Source organism: Elephantulus edwardii, unplaced genomic scaffold (genome assembly GCF_000299155.1).
Source record: "Elephantulus edwardii isolate Elephantulus edwardi_28Jun2011 unplaced genomic scaffold, EleEdw1.0 scaffold00006, whole genome shotgun sequence".
NCBI lineage: Eukaryota > Metazoa > Chordata > Mammalia > Macroscelidea > Macroscelididae > Elephantulus > Elephantulus edwardii.
The window spans coordinates 730,384-752,462 of NW_006399756.1; the positions used below are offsets into that span (position 1 = coordinate 730,384).

Below are 22,079 nucleotides of genomic sequence, written 5' to 3' on the forward strand. Positions count from 1 at the left end.
TGCAGTGGCTCCAGCACATCATCAGTGAGGTTTCCCAGGACACTGAGGCACCAGTGACCTGCTGGGTGGAAATGGATGGCAGCCTCCGGGGTACAGCCAGTCTCGTGCTGGGCAGGGGGAGTGTGTGGCCCTCTGTCGCTTCTAGATGGCTCACACCAAGACGAAGCAGTGTCGATGGACCAGGTGTGCAGCCCTGCACTCCGTCACCCCTCAGGTCACACGGGCTCCAAATAAAGGCTCACATAACATCTTAGTCCCCAACAACAGGAACACGTGAACCCAGCCTTTTGGTTTTTAAAAATTTTCTTCTTGGTTTGCACACAATCATTTGTTTACATTGTGTCTCATTCATTTACATTGTTGTGGTTTGTTATTTTACCCCAACTACCTCCCTCCACCCACCAAACTCCGCCCCCTTCCCCATCCCTCTTTGGAGATCCATACAAGTCTTCCTGGTCTTCAGGGACCTGCTTCCAAAGCCAGCAGAAGTGGTTCTGCACACTCGCCCTGCAGGGCTGTTTCTCACGTGCACACACCTCACATCACTGGACCCTGACTGTGCTCCACACGGCTGCACCTTGAATGTGTGCCTACCTTCCCCCATGGTTGTACCTTGCACGACTGTACCCCAAGCCCCACATGGCTGTATCCCAAATGTGCACACATCCCCCCGAACAGCTGTTCCCTGCACATGTGCACACACCCCACACCTATGCATTCTGAATGCAAGTGCAGGTCCCCACAAGGCTGTACCCCAAATGAGTGTGCAAACCCCTGCACAGGTGCACTGTAAAGCCCTCTGGATGCCCCTACCCAGGAGGAGAACGGAGGCCTGGAGGTTTGGGGTGCGGGGCTCCCCCAGGCGAGCGTGGGCAATGGAGCCAGTCAGGGGAGGCCACACGGGATCCACGATGGACCACATGCGCTTCCTTTCCCCTCCCCTCTGGGACACAACCACGTCTTCGTGACCCTTATTGTCAGTCTTACTGAACTGCAGGAGTTCTGTGTACTCCGGCCAGCAAGGCTTTGTTTCTCAGATAGCTCTGGGGTTAAGGGTAGGGCGCCTGTTCCTGCTGCCATGACGTTTGGGGAGTTTCACTGAGAACTCATGGTGGAGTTTATTCTCACTTTCATTCCAACAATTTATTAAAACAAAAAAAGGAGGGGTGACTTGTGTCACTTTCCTACATATAGAAAAATACGAGGTCTCCATATTTAATCTTTTAGATTTTTAACACTATTGTGATTTAAGTGAAACTGTGTAATACTAATTGGTTTTCCATTCAACCATTCACAGAGATTTTGGTTTATGACATTCATTACAATACCTACATGGTGACCCACTCTTCCCACTTCTTCCCTGTGAGTCTCCTTTTCTTTCAGCCTTCTACCATATGTCTTCCTACCTTCTGTACTTTGTCCCTGGGGGAATGCTGCCCCTCTGATCTCACTGTTCTAAAAAGCAAGTGTCTGCCTGCTGGTGGTTTCCTTACAGAAGGGTGGCTGTCAAGGGCCATCGTTTTGAGAGTTCCACTAGTGTCTATCAGACCACTGAGAACTGGCCATTTCTTTTCTCAAGTCCATTCCAGACTTGTCCTGCTCTATCCAGCGCTCCCTTCCCAGTGGTTGGCCCTGCACTTTTCATCTTTAAAACCTGGCACGTGAATCCTCAACCTCTGTGTTCCTTCACGTCTGTCCTGAGGGTCCCCGTGACCTGCCTGCCCCGCGGACCGCAACATACGTGAATGGGAAGGCCCCTCGGTGGAACCTGGACCTCACTTAGTGCACAGAGCTTCTTCAGTGTTTGTAAAATGCAGTGGAGGTGGGTCTTCAAGATCCTGGTGGAACGAGCTGAAGCCTGGGCCTGAACTATCTCTGTGTGACAACCTTACTGAGTTCACTTTTCTTTTTTATTTAAATTGAGATTTTAATGAAAGTTTATAGAGAACTTGGGTTTCTAGTCATTCATTGTTGCACATTTTCCTCTCTGCCCCCCTCCCCAGTTTGCTTTTCTCTTTGAAAAAATAAATCATTTCATTGTTATACAAACTTCCCCTCCCCAGTCCACTTTACTGTGCAGCTCTTATTCTGGCCTGTTGTCATGCAAATAATACCTAATCATATATTTCTTTAAGCAGGTCTATTCCTCATCTGTTTCCATGCAGTGTACATTATTTGTCCCCTCTTATCTTAGTTTCCCTCTAACCCCGATGTCAGTTCTGTTTTATGAGTGGCTTTATACAGTATTTGTCCTTTTGTGACCGATACTTCACTCAGCATAATGTCCTCCAGGGTCACTCATTTTGTATATTTCATGAGTTCCTTGTTTTTGTGATTTTTTATTCCTTGTTTTTCAGTGCTGCAAAGTATTCCATTGTGTGAATTCACCACAGCTTCTCTATGCATTCGTTTGTTGATGGGCATTGGGTTGCTTCCATCTCTTTGCTATTGTGAACAATGCAGCAGTAAACATGGGTGGCAGTTCTGATTTCTTTAGGGTGTATTCCCAGTAGTGGAATTGCTGGGTCAAACGTTATTTCTATTTCCAACTTTTTGAGAAAGCACCATATTGCCATCCCGAGTGGTTGCACCATTTCACACTTCCACCAACAGTGAATAAGAGTTCCAGTTTTTCCACAACCTCGCCAGCATTTGTTTGCTGCTCTTTTGAATTTTGCTGTTGCTACGGGGGTGAGATAGTATCTCATAGCTGTTTTGATTTAACTTTTCTTATGATGACAGGACCAGGTATAAACCCACCAGCATGAGGTTACCAAACTTGTCCTGCTGTCCTTCATCTCTGTGCATGCCCTTCCTATTCCTAACTTCCCTGAGGAAACACTTCAGAGCCCTTGTCTGGACACCAGCATGTCTGTTGGTCTGGCACTTTTGCACCAACTCTCTCACTCACTCATCCTGTCATCTACTCGCTGGTCTCTCGTTCCACCACACAGAGAACGTCTGTCAGCAGTCAATGCATCCGGAATCTCTCAGGCTATTTGACTCACAGAAGCCTCTTGCATTCTGGGGAGACCCAGGGGCTGGAGCCTTGCCCCTCACTTTCCCTCTCTGCACTGGGGTACAATAGAAAGTGTTAAAGTTAAATAAGCCACAGAGCTAGAGGACTCATCTCACTCTGGACCATGGGCCATCACTCACACAAACATTCCAACAATTTAAGGGGGAAAAAATACCACTGGCAAGATTCTCGGCTTTTCTCTTTCTCTGAAATAGTAAAGGGCAACCCCACAAGGCCTGAACCCACAGGTCATGCCAAGAAGCACGTTCATCTTGGGGCCTGAGCACACAAACCCACGAATCTAAAAGTGCAGGGCCCAGAGTATCTGCCCAGCAGGATCTGGACGGCATTCTCCTCAGCAGACCCACAGAGCAGCACACCTGCGTGCCGTGCGTCCCTCACCTGCACGAAGTACACCCCTGGACAGCTGGACAAGCACAGACTGGTCCCTGCTGTGCTGTGGGATGAGGCTGGTGGGTGGCCTTGTGACACATTCCACCAATTTTTCATGCCCGTCCCTCCAACTGTGACCCTGCCCTGGGCCTTTATGCCCCTGACAACTCAGCACAAGGAACACGCAGCCTTCTGATAGCATGAAATCGGAGACAAAGGCCACGGCACAAAGGGGCTGAGCTGCTGGCCGGGAGTCGGTGCACAGATGTGCACACTTGTCCTGCATGACAGAGGATCTGGTGCAAGGCAGTAAACCTCGCAGACCCCTTGCTGACCACCAGCAGCTACAACTGACCTCAGCATGGGCTCGGCCCAGCCAGGACGCCAGGAAGAAGGCACCTTACTACTGTCCACCAGCAGCAGTCACACAGGACTCTGCAGCCTCCGCCATGCCTGACCCAGCAATGAAGGGCACCATGGTCTGGAATCCCAAGTTCACTGTGGGCCACATCCAGTCCACTGTGGACCAGAGGCTGCCATGGCGCAGCGAGCACTCCGCAGGACCTGTGAGTCATGCTGCCGGGAGAGTGCACTGACCACATGGTGCAGAACTGGCTACCGAGGAGGGAGGCCCCTCTCTGCTCTACAGCACAAGGGGCAGGCCCCCAGGCTGCTGCTGGACTGCAGGGATTAGAGCAGGTCACAGAGACATAAGATGCCATGCAAGCTCACACTGCCTAGAGGAAGCAGGGCAGACCAGGGGGGCCGCCCTCGCCCTCAGCAAGCTGGTGTACAGCACTATGGAGGAAGCGGGCCACCCTTGGAAGGGGGTGCACACACTGGACCTGGGCAAGAGGTGTCCTGGGAGCTGCAGCTTCCCCACCAGAACTGGGAGTCCGCAGCCCCCGCAGAGCCCCTCGCTGAGTGGCAGGCACAGCTCCCACTGCCAGCGGGGACCCCTCTCTCAGGCAGCCCTCTAATAAGTCACACTCCAGAGCTGGGTGTCACCTGCCGAGTTAAAGGACTGGACTCTCAAAGCCTGCTGGCCTTCCAGCTGAGGTCTCTGCTGCTGGGGTAGGCATCCCTGCCCTCACGCGAGGACACTGGCTCTCCTGGCCTAGAAGGCTCGGAGCTGTGGGGAGACGTCCAGCAGCCAGGTTACTGAGAGCAATGGAGCAGAGCTACCATCCACTGGGACCTGGGTCCAGACGTGCCCTCACACTGTCACCTGCACAGAGGACTGCACCCCCTTCTGATATGGCTGGACTCCCAAGTGTCCCATCTTGGTGCTCTTCTCAGGGACCCTACATAGAGGTCCTCCAAGAGGACAGGCCACGGGGCACTCTGCCTTGAAGGAAGCAGCGGACCCACAACACGTGGAGGAGGAAGACTGCGGCCGCTGCCGTCTGCGCTTGCATTCTCAGCATAAAGATGCCCAGACAGAAAGGGCTGCAGGTCCCCTGAGCTCACCTTGCCCACAGCAGCAACTCAGGCAGAAGGACAGAGCCGAAGACGCTGCTGAGCCCACGTGGCCACTCAGTGTGGCTCTCCTTACCCGGGGTAGCAGAAATGATCACCTTTCGGATGCAAGTGGTTTAAACAACTAGAAAATGAACAATTGAAAGGAAAACGTGATCTTTTTTACACTACAACCAAGCCTCCCCGTAATGTTGGGGCCCAGGTGAACTTGAGCTCCAGGAGTGCACTGCTGAGGCAGCAACATGGATGCTCGAGGCGTCCACCTCAGGGCCAGAGGCCACTGTGACACCTGGGCACGAGTCAGCTTCAGAGCTAGCCTCAGTGACAGCCTGGCCTCACCCTCAATGACACCGCAGAGCAGACCTGTCTGGCGGTTTCACTCAGAGAGCGGGCCTGCAGGGTGCAAGGAACAAGAGGCAGCCACGTCCCCCCATTTCAGCTGTGACCTCAGGTGCACAGGACTCTGGCTGGGACAGGAGTGGACTTGGCTTCCGGGTACCATGGGGAATTCCAGACTGCTCATACTGCCAACCTGGTCAGTTGGACCAGTGAGACTCCTCAAAGAAGCCACACCAGAGTGGCTAAGAGAGCTGTGAGGGCAGAGATGGGGGACAAAGCCATCCTGGGGGCCAGAAAGCCCATTCCTCACCTCTACCATGGCCACCGTTTCACGTCCCGTGAGCCACAAGGCCCCCAGGTACCCGGGAAGCATTCTGGTCGTCCAGGAGCCCGGAGCTCTCCACGAGCCATTGCTCTGGGGGTTCTCCAGCCCGACCCCCAGCCCAGGTGCCATGTGACCATGTACCTGTCAGCAAGACAGCTGGCTCTGGAAGATGCCTCGCTCCCCAAAACACATCCATCTCCATCACTGTCAGGAGTGATGGACGCAGGTGTGGTGGCCGTGGGACGCTCCCCTGGCACCACTGTCACTGTCACCAAGGCAGCTGAGCCCAGCTGCCAGCACCACCACACAGCACCCGACAAGCCCAGCCACTAGAGCTGTCTCCCGAGTCAGCCCAGCCACACGCCGCGGGCCAGCCACACACACCACGGCCTGCTCAGTGGCTGCCTCAATGCAGCCCCCTCTGGCGTCCACGCTGCCTCCCTCTGCCCAGCAAGCATGTCTGCGTCCCCACCTGCACCCGACCCTCCCACACATGGTCAGGGCCTCCACTCCCGCTCTGTGGATGACGAGCCCAGAAGCTGGTTTGTCTGTGCTGGAGCCAGCCCCAGGGTGGCCGCTCTGTCCACTCTGTGGGTGGTAACGCTCCTGCCACAGCCCCAAGCTGGCTCCTTGGTTGGACGTGGCTCTAACTAACCTCTGATGACTCCTGAGAACAAGCTGGGTGCTGTACGACCACCTGTGTGTGGCAGAGGGTGAGGACGGCATTAGGACCGCAGTGGAGCCCAAACCGATCTGGTCATTATGGCGGAGAAGGAGGTGCTGCTCCGGCCACAGCTACAGTGGAATCAGGTCAGTGGGGGCCCGACAGCAGACGTGGCACAGTCGTCTGGAAGGGGCCACAGGGGATGGCCCTCAGGCTGGTCGGCTGCCACACAGCATCTCTGCCCCCACAGCCTTTGCCACAGGAGTGTCTTCCGGAGGTCATGCAGGGCTCACTGGAGAAGCCTAAGAAGGGGTCCTGTGGACTGTGAAACCCAACAGTCCAGCAACATGCTGACCCCTGGCACCAGCAGAGGGACACGGCTTTCCATGGTCTGCACGCCTGTGCCAACCCCATGGACGTCTATGCCAGTGTTCCGTCCATCGTGCGGCCCATGGTAAAGCAGGAAGAGAATCATGAGCCCCTAAACTTCACTCTCCTCAGACCTCAGGGTGTGGCTGTTTGTGGACAGGGTCCCCGAGAGGAAGCACAGCCCCAAAGGCAGCTCATTAGAGATTCAGAGGCTCCGAATGCAAAGGTACGTGTCTTGACAAGAGACGGGAGTAAAGGCAGAGCAGCGAGCACAAGACAGAGGCAGAGACGCGCGGTGGTGCAGCTGTCAGTCGGCGGGAGCCACCAGCCTTCCCAGCACTTGAGTCCTGCGGGCACCTGGAATGCAGCCTTCTGGCCTCCACACTGCCAAGTGAAGGACTTGGACTGTGGTCCTTTTCATGGAGTCATTAGAGCTGATGATCATTTTCTCACTGGACACACAGGTCAAAGGTGGATGGTGGGACGGGTCCCCATGGAGTAGTCAAGGGTCACAGCTGGACTGAGAGGATGTCAATTCACCAAGGAAACGTGCTGGGTATCTCCCAGTGGCTACGGAAGGAGCTGGAAAGGCTGAGCTCCACCTGAGTGGTGAGTCACATCTGGCCTGCAGTGTCACCCACCACATGGCAGGGAGCTATGTGCTGGTAACAGACTCTGCTCCAAGCTGGACGGGCCTGGAACCTGCACGAAGGCCCACAGTCCACGTGTGTTCTCACCCCAGCCCCAGAAGTTGCCACCACAGGAAATAGCTGGGCTGAAAACAGGGCAATGAAATCCACAAAGTCTTTCTAGAAGGTTCCAGAGTTGCCCCAAACATACATGCACCCAGACTGTACCTTCATTCTCTTCTGCCTGGCCTCGTGCCCAGGAAACACACCACTGCTGTACTGACCCCCAGTCCCTCCAATGCCAGCACAATGTTCCGGAAAATAATCAGTCAGACTTGCTGTTAGGAGCACGGAGAGAGGCTCACTGTACAGCTGCGATCCCTTATTGTTAACACGCCTCCTCAGGAAAGGGAGGACGCACCTGCATGATATTATCGTTACTCTCACTGGCAATTACAGGCAGGGATTCGCCACCGGCTTGCCAGAGCCCGAGCACAAGGCACTCAGAGGAGGCTGGCTCTGTGCCTGGGGCTGTGGCCCTGGCTGAGCCTGGTGTCTGCACGAAGTGACCTCATGCCTGCCCACTACTCTGACGGGAAGAAAGGAGAAGAAAGCAGCCGAGCTCCCCTCATCGCTGAGCCTTCAGACCCAGGCCAGCCCTTAGGGACTCAGAAGAACCCTCTTCTTGGAAGAACATACTGTAATTCACAAAAGAAATGAGTGCTGAGGTGTGAGGTCCTTACAGTTCATTTACACCTCTGTAATTTGGCTTAAAAGGCCGTTCTGGAGAAAAATGTTTTTCATCACTCAAGGACAGTGTCTCGGGCTGCAGGCATCCAATTCTCCTCCCTTGCAGGGTCTGTGCACCAGGAGCACACACTGTTCTGCAGGCAGCTGCCGTGGACCTCGGCCTGGGCGCCCTGGCCATGCTGTTCTGCCTGGGTCTGCCCAGAGCCACTAGGTGAACCTGGAACAATGCTGGTGGGAGAACTCTGGGAAGGGGCTTTCCGAGGGGTGAAGCCTGGGGCAGTGGCCTGGATGACAGATCCTCACTTGCTCCACTGCCCAGGGCAGAGAGGGGTCCCCTCCATGACAGCTGATGTTGGGGGTGAGGAGGGGAGAGGTCTGTCCACTGTCACCCACTCACCCTCCAGGGTTTGCCGTGTGATTCCAGGTCTTGTGGTCTGTGACTGGAATGGTGAGGAGGCCAGTTCCCATGAGGGACAGCTGGCTGGCTGGGCCTTGAGTCTGAAATGAGTGGCTATCAGGACACATGCACCCCAACAGACTGGAAAGGAGCACTTGAGCCCCGTGACCCCTAAGCGAGGAAAGGGGCCAGCAGAACCCGCGAACCCTCTCCAGTCCCATGGAATGGTCTGAACTCCTCTGTCCATCTCAGCCACTGGTCTGCACCTTTCTTGACCTCAGTCACTGCAGGTCTGGTTGAAACAGGAAGTATGGGGGGAACTGCTTGCTCTTCCAATACAGACACTCGCCTCTGGGCCTTTTGGGGAGACACGCAGACACAAAGGCGAGGATTGGGGGCAGCATCACCTCTGGCAACCCAGAGGGAGCCTGTCCCTGGGTGGATGTGACAGTGGCAGCATGAACTATGCGCATGCTGTTGTCACTCTGTGCCCGCCTAGAGGGCTGGGGCTGGCTGCTGACAGGTCAGTGCATTTACTGATGGGAGGGCTGGGCCCCGAGCGGGGAGGAGAGGGTGTCCTGTCCCCCCAGGGTCCCAGGCAGTGAGGTGGATAGTACCTCCCTTCCAAGGCCCCGAGCACAGTTGGAGAGGTGGGACGACCTGGCCCAGAAACATCATGTGACCCCATGGTGCCTGGAGTCAGGGACCCGCTTCCCTTGTCTCTGTGGTTGACTCTCACCCACCGGTACAAGGTGAAGTGCTCCCTCTAAGCAGTGTCTGCCAGTCATCTTGGAACCAGGCATCAGTTGACCAACCACCCTCGCCACACCCCCTGTATTATGACCAGTGACAACAGCTATGAGGAAGGACCTCGCAAGGACGGTATGCCTCTACTCCCAGTAAAAGCAGCCAGATGCTGAAACAGACGGTGCCTACCTCCACAACGGACTTGGAATCCAGGCGGAAGTTGAAGTCTCCGAAGACAAAGTAGGACACTCTCTCGAAGCGCTGGTCAATGATCCTGGAGGGAGAGGAGAGGGGTCAGAACACGGCCGTCCTGGCTCAGCTGCCAGGCCCACATCACCTTTGCCTTGCTTTGCCTGCTGAAAAGAGACTCCCAGCCAGTATTTTTGCCCCAGAACCTGGTGCTAATGGGCACTCAGTACTTGGAGTTTAGTGGCCCACCACCTACATGTGTGGCCTGAGACTGAGGGCGGGAAGGGCACAATGCCCACAGGTGTATCCCTCCCACAGCTTCCAGGCCTCACACCAGGAAAAGCAGGGGCAGTTTGCTGCCTCAGGTCAGCTCCAGAAAACGCTGCCTGGTACAACGCCGTCCTCAGATAGCCGTAGTCACTATCAAGACTGATGCTGCCTATCAACTGCTGCCTGGGCTCTGACTCACGGACCTTTTGGAAGCCGACTGCCAGGACTTCCCCCAAATCTTAGTGTGGAAGCCCCGCTGGCCTCCACAGCACACTCGAACCTCCACTGGCAGGTAGGTGGGGCCTCGACATGAGGCACACTGGCCAAAACTCAAACCAGGTCTCCCCCGCACAAGTGAGAATCCTACCACTGAGCCACCACTGCTGTCCAGAAGAGGTGAGTAAAGGAGACAAGCACTGGCACCACACAACCACGGGTGCCACCCACGGCGGCCCCACAGCAGTGAGCCAGTCGCTGTGGGTCAGTGACCATGAGGCACCCACAGATGCCCCCAGCGCACCTGATGGTTGCCCACCTGGAATACGTGCTTGTCTGGTTGGGAGGACTGACACACTATTCTTGCCCAGACACAGAGGTATAAAGGAACAGCAAGGACATCTTTAAAGATAGGCGCTGCCTCGTTTGAAGGAACTCCTCTTGTTTTAAATCAACCATTTCATGAATGCTTTTGACTGAAAATCTCTGTAGGCAGGATCTGGCCATGGTGTGGACAGACAATGTGATCTGCCGAAACTGTCACGCGGCCCTCCACCAGACAACATCGCAGCCATATGGCCCAGGACACACTGGCCACAACTCCCTGGCACCCTTCACAGCATTCAACAGCAAAAGGAAGGAAGGCCATTCACAAGACCGTATCTGCGGCAAGATGGTCAGTGGAAATGCAGTCCACTGCACTTCTAACTCCAGCCCTGGCGGCGTCGGTTCAGGGCATGCGTGGGGTGGGGTAGGGGGCTCTGCAAACGGGGCTGCAGGGGATGTGGGCACAACCTAGGGAGAATTTCTCGAGTACATCACATCAAGAAATTCTCATCGACAACTGCCCGCCCCATGAACTGCTGCCCGTGCAAGTGGCCGAGGGTCCTGCAGGCCTGGAGCTCCCCAGCACAGAGCACAGCCTGCAGCTCGCCCTGTCTGTGTGAGGCCGTCCTGGGACTCAGCATCAGCGGTCACAGGAGGGGCCCGTGGCTGCCCACCCCACACAAACCTCAGGCATCTCTCGGGACTCTCTGGATGGAGCCCTGGGTATGATGGCAAATGAGAGGGTTTGTGTTTTATTTGTCACGCAGCACAATCCTGCGTGTCCTTCAGAGGACAGTGTCCTGGGGCCCACCAATTCTGAGTGGAAGGAAGATGTCTCAGTGGTCCCCTCCCCCTTTCTTGTGTTGCTGGCCTGGGTTCTTCCTAGTAGAAGGGGATTATCCCAGAACACACCCCCAGATTGAGGGGGTGGACCTGTCAAGAGGGTCGTGCCTGGCCCCAGTGCACGTCTGCTACCATGCCAGTGCTCATAGCATGGCACTCCTCTTGGAACTGTCCTTGTCCACAGCCTGCAGGTCTGTGAGGTCCCTCTGTGTTCCAGAAACTTCTCTAGGAGTCTGTGACGAGCACAGCATGCCTCCCAGTCGCCGTCTGTCCCCCCACCTTGCTGGCAGCATCTGATGTCTCACAGAAGCTTCCATGTCTTCAGTCACACACAATTATCCCTCCTCATTCCAAACTTGCATGCAGCTCCTCCCCCCTCTTCACTTCATGCCAGTGCTGGCATGGCCTCTGCTCCGTGCGGCATTGGAGTGGGCTGGGGCTCGCACTGACCAGGCCTCCTCATGCAGTCCACTGATCTGCGCCACAGAGTAAGCATTGGGTCCTCTTTTCAAAGAATTCATGTCCCAACAGGAAAGCCTGCGAACTGGAGGTGCTGAATTCCTCTCCACAGATCGTGTCATCTCTTCCTGCCAAACTGTGCCTTTAATCCGTGTGGCTTCTTAGAGGAAGTTCCCACTTACAAACAGTGTCAGCTCGTTTCATATTCCTCTTGATGATCAATTTCCTTATCATGTTCCCAAATTCCATGAAAATGTTGTGCTTTCCTTTATAACTAGAGTCACCCTCAAGTTACATGTTAATCTGGGGAGAAAAGACATACTTTAAGATGTAGTAGTGAACAGTACTGGTGGCTGGTTAGTTCACTGAGGACTGAGGACATTGTCTTTGGGGACTGAAGGCCTAAGGGGCCAATACTGCAGCGTCCTGAAGGGATGGCCACCAGTGGATCCCCTGCCCTTCACTTACGCCCTGCAGAGTAGCAGAGATAGGGAAGGACAGAGCCCTCCCCACCTCGCAGCTGCCATCACGACCTGCTTGCTGCCCTCATGTTTGACTAAGAAAACGAGAAACTACCAAGACCTGAGACCCAATGACTCTGTAAGTCTTAATTAAAGATGTTAAAGACTGTGTGGTTACAAGAACAGCAGAAGCTTCCATTTTAACTCTCATAAAGACCACATATAACACTTGACTCAACAAATGCTACAATTAGGATGTTTAGAAAGAAAGAAAACACTAGGAGAGCCCCAGTGATGCCCACCCCCAACAGCGGCCTGACAGAAGTGATTCTGTTGGCACTCCTCAGATTGTGTACCACCTCCATTAAAATCCAGCTTTATCACAGCTCTGTGCCCTTCCTTCTGTCAGAAGAGCCGGAGACGATTAATAAGCACCGTGCTGTGAAAACGCTGCCCAGAGAGTAGAGATGAAGGGGCTGTCAGGAGGCACGGCAATCACCGGAGTGGTCGCCCCCACCCCCAGCCTATACAAGGTGCACTTTCATTCCAACAGAGTCACTTGGACTGAAAAACAAAGAGCTGCTTCACAATGAATGACCCTGCCAGCAGCTATTATGATTAAAAAGTTCAACCACATCAATAACGTGAGCTTTCTTCAACGTGAGAATGACACGAGCCACAGACACACCCCTAGGCCTGAGTGCAGCCTCGGCTGGGAGGCCGGAGGGCACCGGCGTGTGGGCACCTCCTGGTCAAGGGCTGCTCAGCCTCCAGCTCACGGAGCAGGTACATCCTGGGACCCCAGCTCCTGATGGGGAAAGCACCCTATCCTGCAGTGGTGGGAGTCTATACGCAGAACTGTCAACACCCATTGTGGTGGACACACCTGGACATGGGTACTGTCAGTGTCACATGCCTGATCATTCAGATACGACGAAACTTACAAGACCAACACACAGACCACAACTCCCCCGTTATCCTGCACAGCAGGGCTTCACATCCCAGGAAGAACTTTTAACTCTAGCTCAGCCCACCACCGAAGTAACACTCCCTGCCCAGGGTTCCTTTTCTTTCCTGAAACCGCTGGATGTGATGTTGAATTGCTGGGAACTGTCAAGACCAAGCTCTGAACTGTGGCAACAGGATCAACAATGAGAGCCATTAGGGTCCCTGGACAGCCTGGCTGGGCTCTAGGTGCAGTGCCCAGGGGACCGTGAAGACCAGCCACCATCCCTGTGTCTGCCCACATTACCCCATGATGCTCTTCCTAAGGGTCCAGCGTCTCTGCTCCCTGTGGGCTGACCAGTGACCACTGTGAGCTCAGGCCATTCACTGCTGGGAGACCCAGGGGGGCAAACACTTTGAGAATGAGGTCAGGAAACCCCAAACTGTCAATAGGTGGCTCCTGGCTTTGATGATTCGGGCCAAGGCTTTTGTGTCCTCACAAGATACAGGGTGGACTCAGCTACCACGAAGGTTCTGGGCCAGTGTCCACAGGATGCAAGCGTCAATCAGAGCATGAGCGTTTCATCACCAAGGTGTTCTTGTCCATCCTTTTACAGCCCAGGCTCCTCCATACACATCCCTGATTCAGAACTGCTGAGGGGGCCAGGAGAGGATTCTAAAGAACCCACTGAGTGCTACCGGAGACGTCCAGGAAGCATCCTGTGAGAATACTCCAGGTGTACCCTGAGGCGTTCTCAATCGCATCCCCTATGGTTACCCCAAAGTAGATCTGAGGTGTCTCTGTGGAACCCTGAGGGATCCTTGGTGCCCCCCTAAGGAGCTATCTGCAGAGCCCCGAGGGTCCTTAGGGTCTCTGAAGTGCCCTTGAGGAGCTGTTTCTCCAGCGTCCCTGCAATCGCTGAGGTAGCCTCAAGCTCTAATGCATTTCCATGGTACCCCCACGGTATCAATGCAGGAGGATCCTTGAAGGAGCCCTGAAGCATCTGTGAGGTGAGCCGGACGGACTGGAAGGCAGCCTGAGACGTCTGGAGGTACCCGTGCAGCTCCCTATGCCTCCCGAGGCATGCTCTGTGATGCCCCTGATGTGTCCCCACTGGCATGATGTTGTGGCAAAATAGCTCCCAGCAGGTTATCTGTTTACTTACTTTTAAAACACCACATTGTAACATTAAACATGTCAGTCCACCCACAGACTGCAGCCTGCCCACGCAGAACCTCTGTGTCTGGTGGACAGAAGAGAATCTTAAAACCCCAAAGCTGAACAAGGTACAAGAGAAAAGAGAACACTTGCACTGGGGAGTGGCTGTCCTCGCCTGCGCAGGCCTGAGGCTGTAGTGAGTGTGGGGCTGTGGGGAGAGAGGCTGTGGAGAGCGTGGGGCTGTGGAGAGCGTGGGGCTGTGGGCCTGCGCATCAGCCCCTGCACTGAGGTGTCATCCTAGACGTGTGCAAAACTGTCCACACAGCAGGGGGACCAGCAGCTACCTGGCTGCCCCCTGTCACTGGACAAGGCCACACCACTGGTGAACTGAGTGGGTGCAGGGCACTGTCTACGTGGTACTCTGGGCCAGTGTCCAGTGCTCACAGCAGACACATGACGTGTCTTCCACGTGTCTATATAGCACGTGCAGTTGGCACAGACACAGGCAGGCTCCGGGACAGGTGGCTTCAGAAGTAGGCGTGAGAGCAGCCACGTGGAGCTTGGGGTCACACTGGGATGCCAGAGAGGCAGCTCAGAAACCTGCACGGCAGGGTGACCCTGCCTGTATTGTTGCAAGCCCATAAAGGTAAACAGGACAGGCCAAGAGCAGCCTGTCTGAGTGCAGCCTCCTGCGAGTTTCTGCACGCTCAATTTAGTTTTTCAATAAAATAAAACGAGGGGCTGTTCTAAATTCCATCAACCTTCTGAGACATAAGCAACACTACACTGGTTTCCCAGGCCTGCACCCACAGGTGCCAGAGGCACACGGGGTGGGAAGCGTCACACAGCAGGCGGATAGGGCTGTGGCCAGGTTTCCAGGGGCCAGTTTCTGTCCAGTTGAGGGGCCAGGATATCCTGAGCAGGCCCCCAACAAAGGCCAAATCCTCACGCCCAGCTCTCCAGGCTGTAGCTGTGAATTTGTCACAGTGGCACTCCACGGTAGTCCAAGGGCTTCGGCGCAGGAAGGGGCTGGGGGAACATTCCACGGCGGGTGCGCCAGGGTGTCGGGGTGACCTGGTTCCTTACTGCTGAGCTTGATTTGCCTAGAAACGAAGGGGCCTTTCTTCTCCTCCCCAAAGAGCGGGCAGGTTCTGAGAAGAGCTGAGCAAGAGCCACTGGGATGGGGCCTTTGAGCCGGCTGACAGCTGACTGATGAGTGGCCGTGGGGACAAAGCGGGCCTGTGTGGTGCCCGTGCATCAAGCCGTTGCTCCCTGGGAAACTAATTGCTCTGAATTGTGCGCTGCAACATGATTTTTCTGGTGATCACTCTTTTGAATGCCCAAAATGAGCATGAAGCAACTCTCTTGACCGGACATAAAAGTTCAATGTCCCAATGTTGATCAAATTAACTTGAGCAACATGACAATGGACTCTATTTGTGAGAGAAGAAAGGGGGGACACAGGCGTGCTTTCTGAGTGGATCTCACAGTTGTATGGAAAGGTGTTTCTGCGGAACGAGGCCGGCTGTGACTCCAAGGGGGTGGAGAGCATGGTGTGACTGGTAAGTCCTTGAGTGGAGCTCTGGAGAGACAGGCGGAGGCCCGAGGATCAGGGGTAGAGGCCCTCATGCCACTGGCAGGTTTACAGCCTCAGAGAGTTCAGCCTCTGGAAAAGCCTGCCTGTCCTGCCCCACTTCACCTGCTCCTAGCCCCAGCCCCATGTTGTCTGGCCCAGCACCTTGGGGAGGGCTGCAGTGTGGGGCTCTTCGAGGGCCACCACCACCTCCCAGGACCTGTGCTTCTGCATGCCAACATGGCTGCCTTTGATTCCGACTTCCTAACAAGAGTTCCCTGTAACACTCCCTGTAACACTTCCGAAGCGTGCGGACAGCTGGGCACTGGCCGCACATCAGTGTCACCTCCTTGTCTGGCCACACTGCACATGCTCTCCCAACGGAGGGGGGACTCAAGAGAGAGCACGGGCAGAGCCACACTGTGGCTCCCAGAGGGTCAGACATAAGGATGTCCCTGAGATATGGGGGCCAGGCGTTCAAGGGTGTGTCTGTTGTGCCAGGGGCTCAGGACACACGCAGCTCAGAACATCCCCCTCAGTGTCCCCTACAGAACAGCCTTGAATTCTGGAAAATGCCAGATACGCAGGATACTACCAGGCACCACGGGGTTGGCCTGGCCCTGCCTCATCCTTGTGTGCGGCCTCTGATGGTGTGACACCACAGCCCTGCAGCCAGGGCGTGGGGACCATGGGCTCTGCCACAGAGATTAAACTAGGACGGGGACGTCCCTCTACGCCCACTCCCTGCCCGCGTCTCAGCAAGCACACAGACAATGCTCTGGACAGTTCCCAACGCCTGAATGGGGCTCTGTTGGTGGCAGCCTTCCGTCAAAGGGCAATGCGGCATTGTCCCCTACCGGCACGGCAGAATGGAGTCTGCTGGTGGCCGCCAAAGGTTAGCAGCCGATGAAAGGACGCCCCACTATTCACCGCTCCTACAGAATGCCCTTTTGTGGCAGCCTGCTCTGCGCAGAGGAGGTCCGGAGCCGCGGCTGGCTGCGCTCACCCCAGAGCCGTCCATGGGAACCAAGTCCGCAGACAGCCCCACCGGAGGACTCAAGGAGGCCGCGGGGAGGCATGTGCGGACCCGTCACACGGGCAACCCACTCAGTAAGCAAAGCCGTGAGCCCAAGGAATCCTCGACACTGACACCATGGGAGGTCTCAGCCCTGGCAGAGGACCCCCCCACAGCACCCTGAGGGGACAGATGAACCGCACGTAGCTCAGTGGGCCACGCGGTCACCGACAGGGTCCAGTCCATGTGCACACAAACATACACATACTCATACAGTCACACACAAGTTGTGTATGTAGCCACACAAGGTACATGCGTGTACACACACTCACACACTGCACGTGGAACATGCACTCATGTACATACGCTCGCTAAAAGTACGCGTGCACATATGTATGTCCACACATGCACACAGACACATGCATACAGAGACACACACTGACCCCTGCATTTCTGCACACACACACACACACACACACACACACACACACACACGAGCACATGCACGTACAAACACAATGCGTTTACATAAACACACAGGCACGTACAGGAGTTATATGCACACATACTCACATACACATGCATACACAGCACACACACAAGCACACGTGTGCACATGCATAAACACACACTCTGTGTGCACGCACACAAAATCTTCCTACCCTGAGTTCTGTGAAGAAACAGGTGCTACGATCGCATCCTGTGGACGAGGAAGCATTCCAAGGCTGGGACTGGCCTGGCTCATGGAACAGCAGGAGGGCGGCTGAGCACAGGGCACAGGGCACTGTGACTGTCACCAGAGCGCCAGTGGCTGGCCAGCACAGGGCACTGTGGCACTGTAACCGTCACCACACACCTGCCAGAGTATGTTTCCTTTACTACAGACGCCACAGAGGCAGGAACGAGGAGAATGCACACAGACACGTCTACACGTGTGCACAAACAGGTTCAGAGAGCGGCTGCCTCAGACGGCCGGCTACGTGAACTCTCCTGGGCCGGCTGCCCACCTTTGTTCTGCCAGCCTATTCCAACAATGAGTCAGTATTCCTCAGCCTGCTAGTGGCCCAAACTGTGTTTCCTTATCTTGTCACAAAACATAAATGTGGTCCATCTGGCCCCTCCACTCTCCTGGTGATGCGCTACCCAAACTTCTGCGTGGAGTCAAAGGCATTATCCCATCCCCGTGACAAACAATTTCAGATTTCACCGTAACGGGCAGCAAGCGAACCCCCACACCACAGCGCTGTAGACAGGCAGGCCCTCAGTGAGGCAGTGCATACCTGTCCAGCACGTAGCCCAGAGCCTTGTGCCGGATTCCCGAGTACACGGATGGGCTGGTCTCCCATGCCACGAGGTTGGATGCGTCGTGGAAGAGATGGATGTTGACCAGGTCGAAGGCGCTGCAGTAGAGAGAAGATGGTGATGGACGGCACACCTGGGGCTGCTCCCAGGGAGGACCCATGGGAACAGGGCCCACGGCAGCAGACCCCAACAGGAGCAGACCCCACGGGATCAGACCTAAAGGGGGCAGGTTCCACGGGATCAGGCCCCAGGGGAGCAGACCCCACAGGAGCAGACCAGGCTTCAGAATCAGGCATCTGAGCACAAGTGAGGGGCAAGACACTCTGAGGCTTTCGGGTAGATGGAGCAGCTTCCATCACAGCAGAGGTCAGGCTGATGCTACAGCCAACGCCCCCCATGCAGAACAGGCTGAAATCTGGGAGCAGGCCTGACCCAGAGCCAGCCCAGGTGACCTCAGGTCCCTGGTGAAACAGGCTGCAGGGCATTTGACATGACAGCTGTGGGAGACTCAGAGGGACGCCACCAGGACTCACAGCCCAGATGCTTTGTTCAATGGACCTGCAGCACAAGTTAGCTGCCGAAGGACCCAGAGGTACTGGACAGAGTACATGGCGCTAGCCTCCCCCTCTAGGTAGCGGACCAGGTGGAGAGCACCACACCCTGGGGGACAGTTTTGATGCCAGCATCTCTACAAGTCAACAGAGCCCCTGGGAAGGTATGAGCAGTCTGTCACTGTGAGAGTGCCCAAGGAGGGCACCCATCCAACCTCAATGAGAGAGGCAGAGCTGAGCCACAGACGTACCAGTCAGCAACACACCACCTCGTCCGGATGAAGCCCTTCCGGGACCATTTGCACTGAAAAAATAAACAGGGACACAGGTGAGCAGGTCAGGGCAGAATAGAGTCCAGACACGCACGTGAATGTGTGAGAGTGAACAGTCCAGGGGTACAGGTTTTCCTGGGCACAGTCCGAGGCCACCAGCTGCTTTGTGGGAGGAAGACGGGCAATTAACTGCCTCTGAAAACCTGCTGGAGGGTCAGCTCCGGGGCGGTACCAACTCGACAGTACTCAACAACAGCTGAAGTGTGTGTATCTGAGAAAACACTGTTATTATGAGGCGCTATTTGGAAGAGATTTTAACTGTTCATGAAGCAAAGCAGAGACACTGAAGACATAAAACAGAGCAAAGAAGATCTGCAGAAAGGAGGTGCAAGGCCCTCACTGGGACAGATGCTGCTGCTGGCAGCAATGGCTGCAGTGACCCCACGTGGGCAGAAGAGCGCTGCTCCGGGCTTTCAGGGACGGGGCCACTCAGGCAGGTGACCCCGGAAGCACCGCTCGGTCAGGCCGAACCACCAGCTTTGTCGCTGGTCAAAACTGACTCACAGATATGAAGTGAGGACAACTCGAAGCTGAGCCTGCAGTGAGTTTACACTGTTGACCACACAGCTCCGAATGCCCCTCCTGGCCCTAAGCAGTGGCCGGCAGTCACCGCCAGAACGGTGGTGCCTGGAATCGGCAGCGCCTAGAGCAAGCCGGCTCCCTCGCTGCCCTTGGTAGAGGCGTGCTTGCTGGCCCTCGTCCTCCCCACGTACGCACGTTACAAAGCACAAGGAGCAGTGAGTGCACATGGAGACACGGCTACAGAACTACTCAAAAGAAATCTGGAAGAAAGAAAATGGTGAGCAGAATGAAAGAGCCATGGGACATGAGGAGGCAGGATGGGGGGAAGGGGCTCAGAAAAACCACTGAAGAAACAAGAGAAGGAAACATCCCAGACCCAGCAAACACAACACAAATACACATGTGCAGAAGCTCAAGAAACTCCAAGCGTCAGAAACATGAAAGAAATGACACCAAGGCACATCACAATCAGATTTCTCACCAGCACACAAAACAATTAAGACAGACCGGGGGGGTTGGCCATCCACTTCCGAAATCACAGGCCTCAGAAAACCCTATGCACAAGAGAGCACATTTAGGTGAGACAAGCAGATACACACCAGAGGCAGAGCCTTCTCACTGGGAACCACAGAGGAGGAGCTGCAAACAGACACTACGGACTGGAACGTGGCACGTGAGAGATAGGAACGTAGGAGAGCCAGGAATGGTTAAGGAAGAAATGGAACATATAAATACTGACATACTAGACACTGGGGAAATGAAATGGGCTGGCCCGGGACATTGTGGATCAGGTGCGGACGATTTACTACGCCAGAGATGAAAAGGTGAGAAAAAAAAAACGGAGTTGCTTTCATAGTTATTAAGGCCATTTCTAGATCCATCTTGAAACACAATGTTGGGAGTGACAGGGTAATATCCATATACCTATAAGGAAGACCTGTTAATACCACTATCATTCAAATATATGCAACAACAATCAGGGCCAAAGATGAAGATATAGACGACTTCTACCAACCTTTGCAGTTGGAAACAGACTGAACATGCAACCAAGAGACTTTGATAATAATGGGTGATCGATTGGACACAAAATTTGGAAGAAAGACCAATAGTCAGAAAGTGTGGACTTGGTGACAGAAATTAGACTGGAGACAGAATGATAGAATTCTGTACCATCAATGCACAAATGGTAAATATCCAAATTATTAAGAATATCATTTTTAAAATGCCAATAACATTCACCATTTATCTTCTACTTAATTATCACTGGCAATGATTTAATTTGCTTTACCTGTCAACACTCTTGGCACCAGTAGCGAGGAAATAAAAAAACGTAATGCGATGGGAAAATCTGCGGTTAGGGACCTCTCTAAAGTACTCAGGAGCAACGGTGTCTCTCTGGAGACTAAGGTGCGCCTGATACAGGCCATGGTTTTTGCAATCACTAGTTATGCATCAGAGAGTTGGACAATGACTAGGGAGGATAGAAGGAGAATTGACGCCTTTGAGCTCTGTGGTGCTGGAGAAGAGTATTGAATGTACCATGGACTGCCAAGAAAACAGATTCATCCTAGAGAGGGTTAAACCAGGCTACTCCTTGGAGGCAAGGATTCTGGGGCTTCATCTGACATACTTTGGACATGTTGTAAGGAGAGACAGGTCTTTAGAGAGGGACATCATGTTGGGTAGAGTAGAGGGACAGCGCAGGAGGGGAAGACCCTCTATGAGGTGGATTGATTCAGTGACTGGGGAAATCGGGATGGGTGTGTCAGAGGCAATGAGATTGACACAGGATAGTGCACGGTTTAGGGCTGTTGTACATAGGGTCGCTATGAGTCGCAAACGACTCGACGGCACATAACAACAACAACAACACAGATAATAAGTACTTATAATCAACAACTTAAAAATATCTCAAAACCAGTTATAGGGGGAAGACACATCACACAGAGGGAGAGGTGGCACGAGATGTACCGCCAGAAAAGTGTAACAGGACAGCAGGCAAGAAATGCTGGAGCTCTCGCACGCTGCTGAGGGGATTGTACAATGGCACAACCACTCAGAAAGACAGTCTGGTATTTCCTCAAAAAGCTGAACATATAAATTCCATATTACTCAGCTATTCCACTCCTTAGAATATATCCCGAGGAAATTAGAACTGAGACACAAATGGAGATTTGTACACCAATATTCATAGCAGCATTATTCATCATTGCAAGAACATGGAAACAGCCCAAATGTCCAACCACAATCGAATGGACTGAGAAATTACAGTGCATTCACACAGTGGAGTACTAGGCAGCACTCAGGAGCAATGATTTTGAAAATCACTACCTAACATGGGAGGGACTGGAGAGCATTATGCTGAGTGAACAAACTCAATCTCATAAGGAGAAATATCGTGTAAGACCATGATTGTAAAATTATTGTAAATAATAAGACGTGTGCGAGGATCCAAGCAGGGAGGGGAGCAGCAGAAAGGGAAGGACAGGAGGGGGAATCATAGGGTCACAGAATCTGCTGGGTGGAGGGCGGGGAGGGTGAAGGAAATGGGAACAACTGGGGAGGATCTGGGAAGACAGGATGGTGATGAGCATAGATCAATGCTGATGAATTTTATAAAATACAGTGAATGGGAATGATTGTATGAAACACACTGTGAATGAAAGAGAATGTGAAACACAATGTACACAAACTTTGTAAGCAACCAAAATAAAATTTTTAAAAAATGTCGTGCCCGAAAACAGTGCAAGCCAGAAGACAGTGATAAGAAGTCTCAAAAGGAAAAAAAAAACACCAAACAATTG

General features: G+C 54.0%; 1 protein-coding gene across 1 annotated transcript in view; it reads right to left on the reverse strand.

Annotated features, from left to right (window-relative positions):
• INPP5A (inositol polyphosphate-5-phosphatase, 40kDa) overlaps positions 1 to 22,079 on the reverse strand; it is a 168,447-nt gene that overhangs the window by 14,579 nt on the left and 131,789 nt on the right. Inside the window, exons 7-9 of the mRNA XM_006879857.1 lie at positions 18,673 to 18,725; positions 17,849 to 17,968; positions 9,301 to 9,385 (exon numbers count right to left, since the gene is read on the reverse strand). Of these exons, the coding sequence (XP_006879919.1) occupies positions 9,301 to 9,385; positions 17,849 to 17,968; positions 18,673 to 18,725 (258 nt within the window). The remainder of the gene's footprint in view (positions 1 to 9,300; positions 9,386 to 17,848; positions 17,969 to 18,672; positions 18,726 to 22,079) is intronic.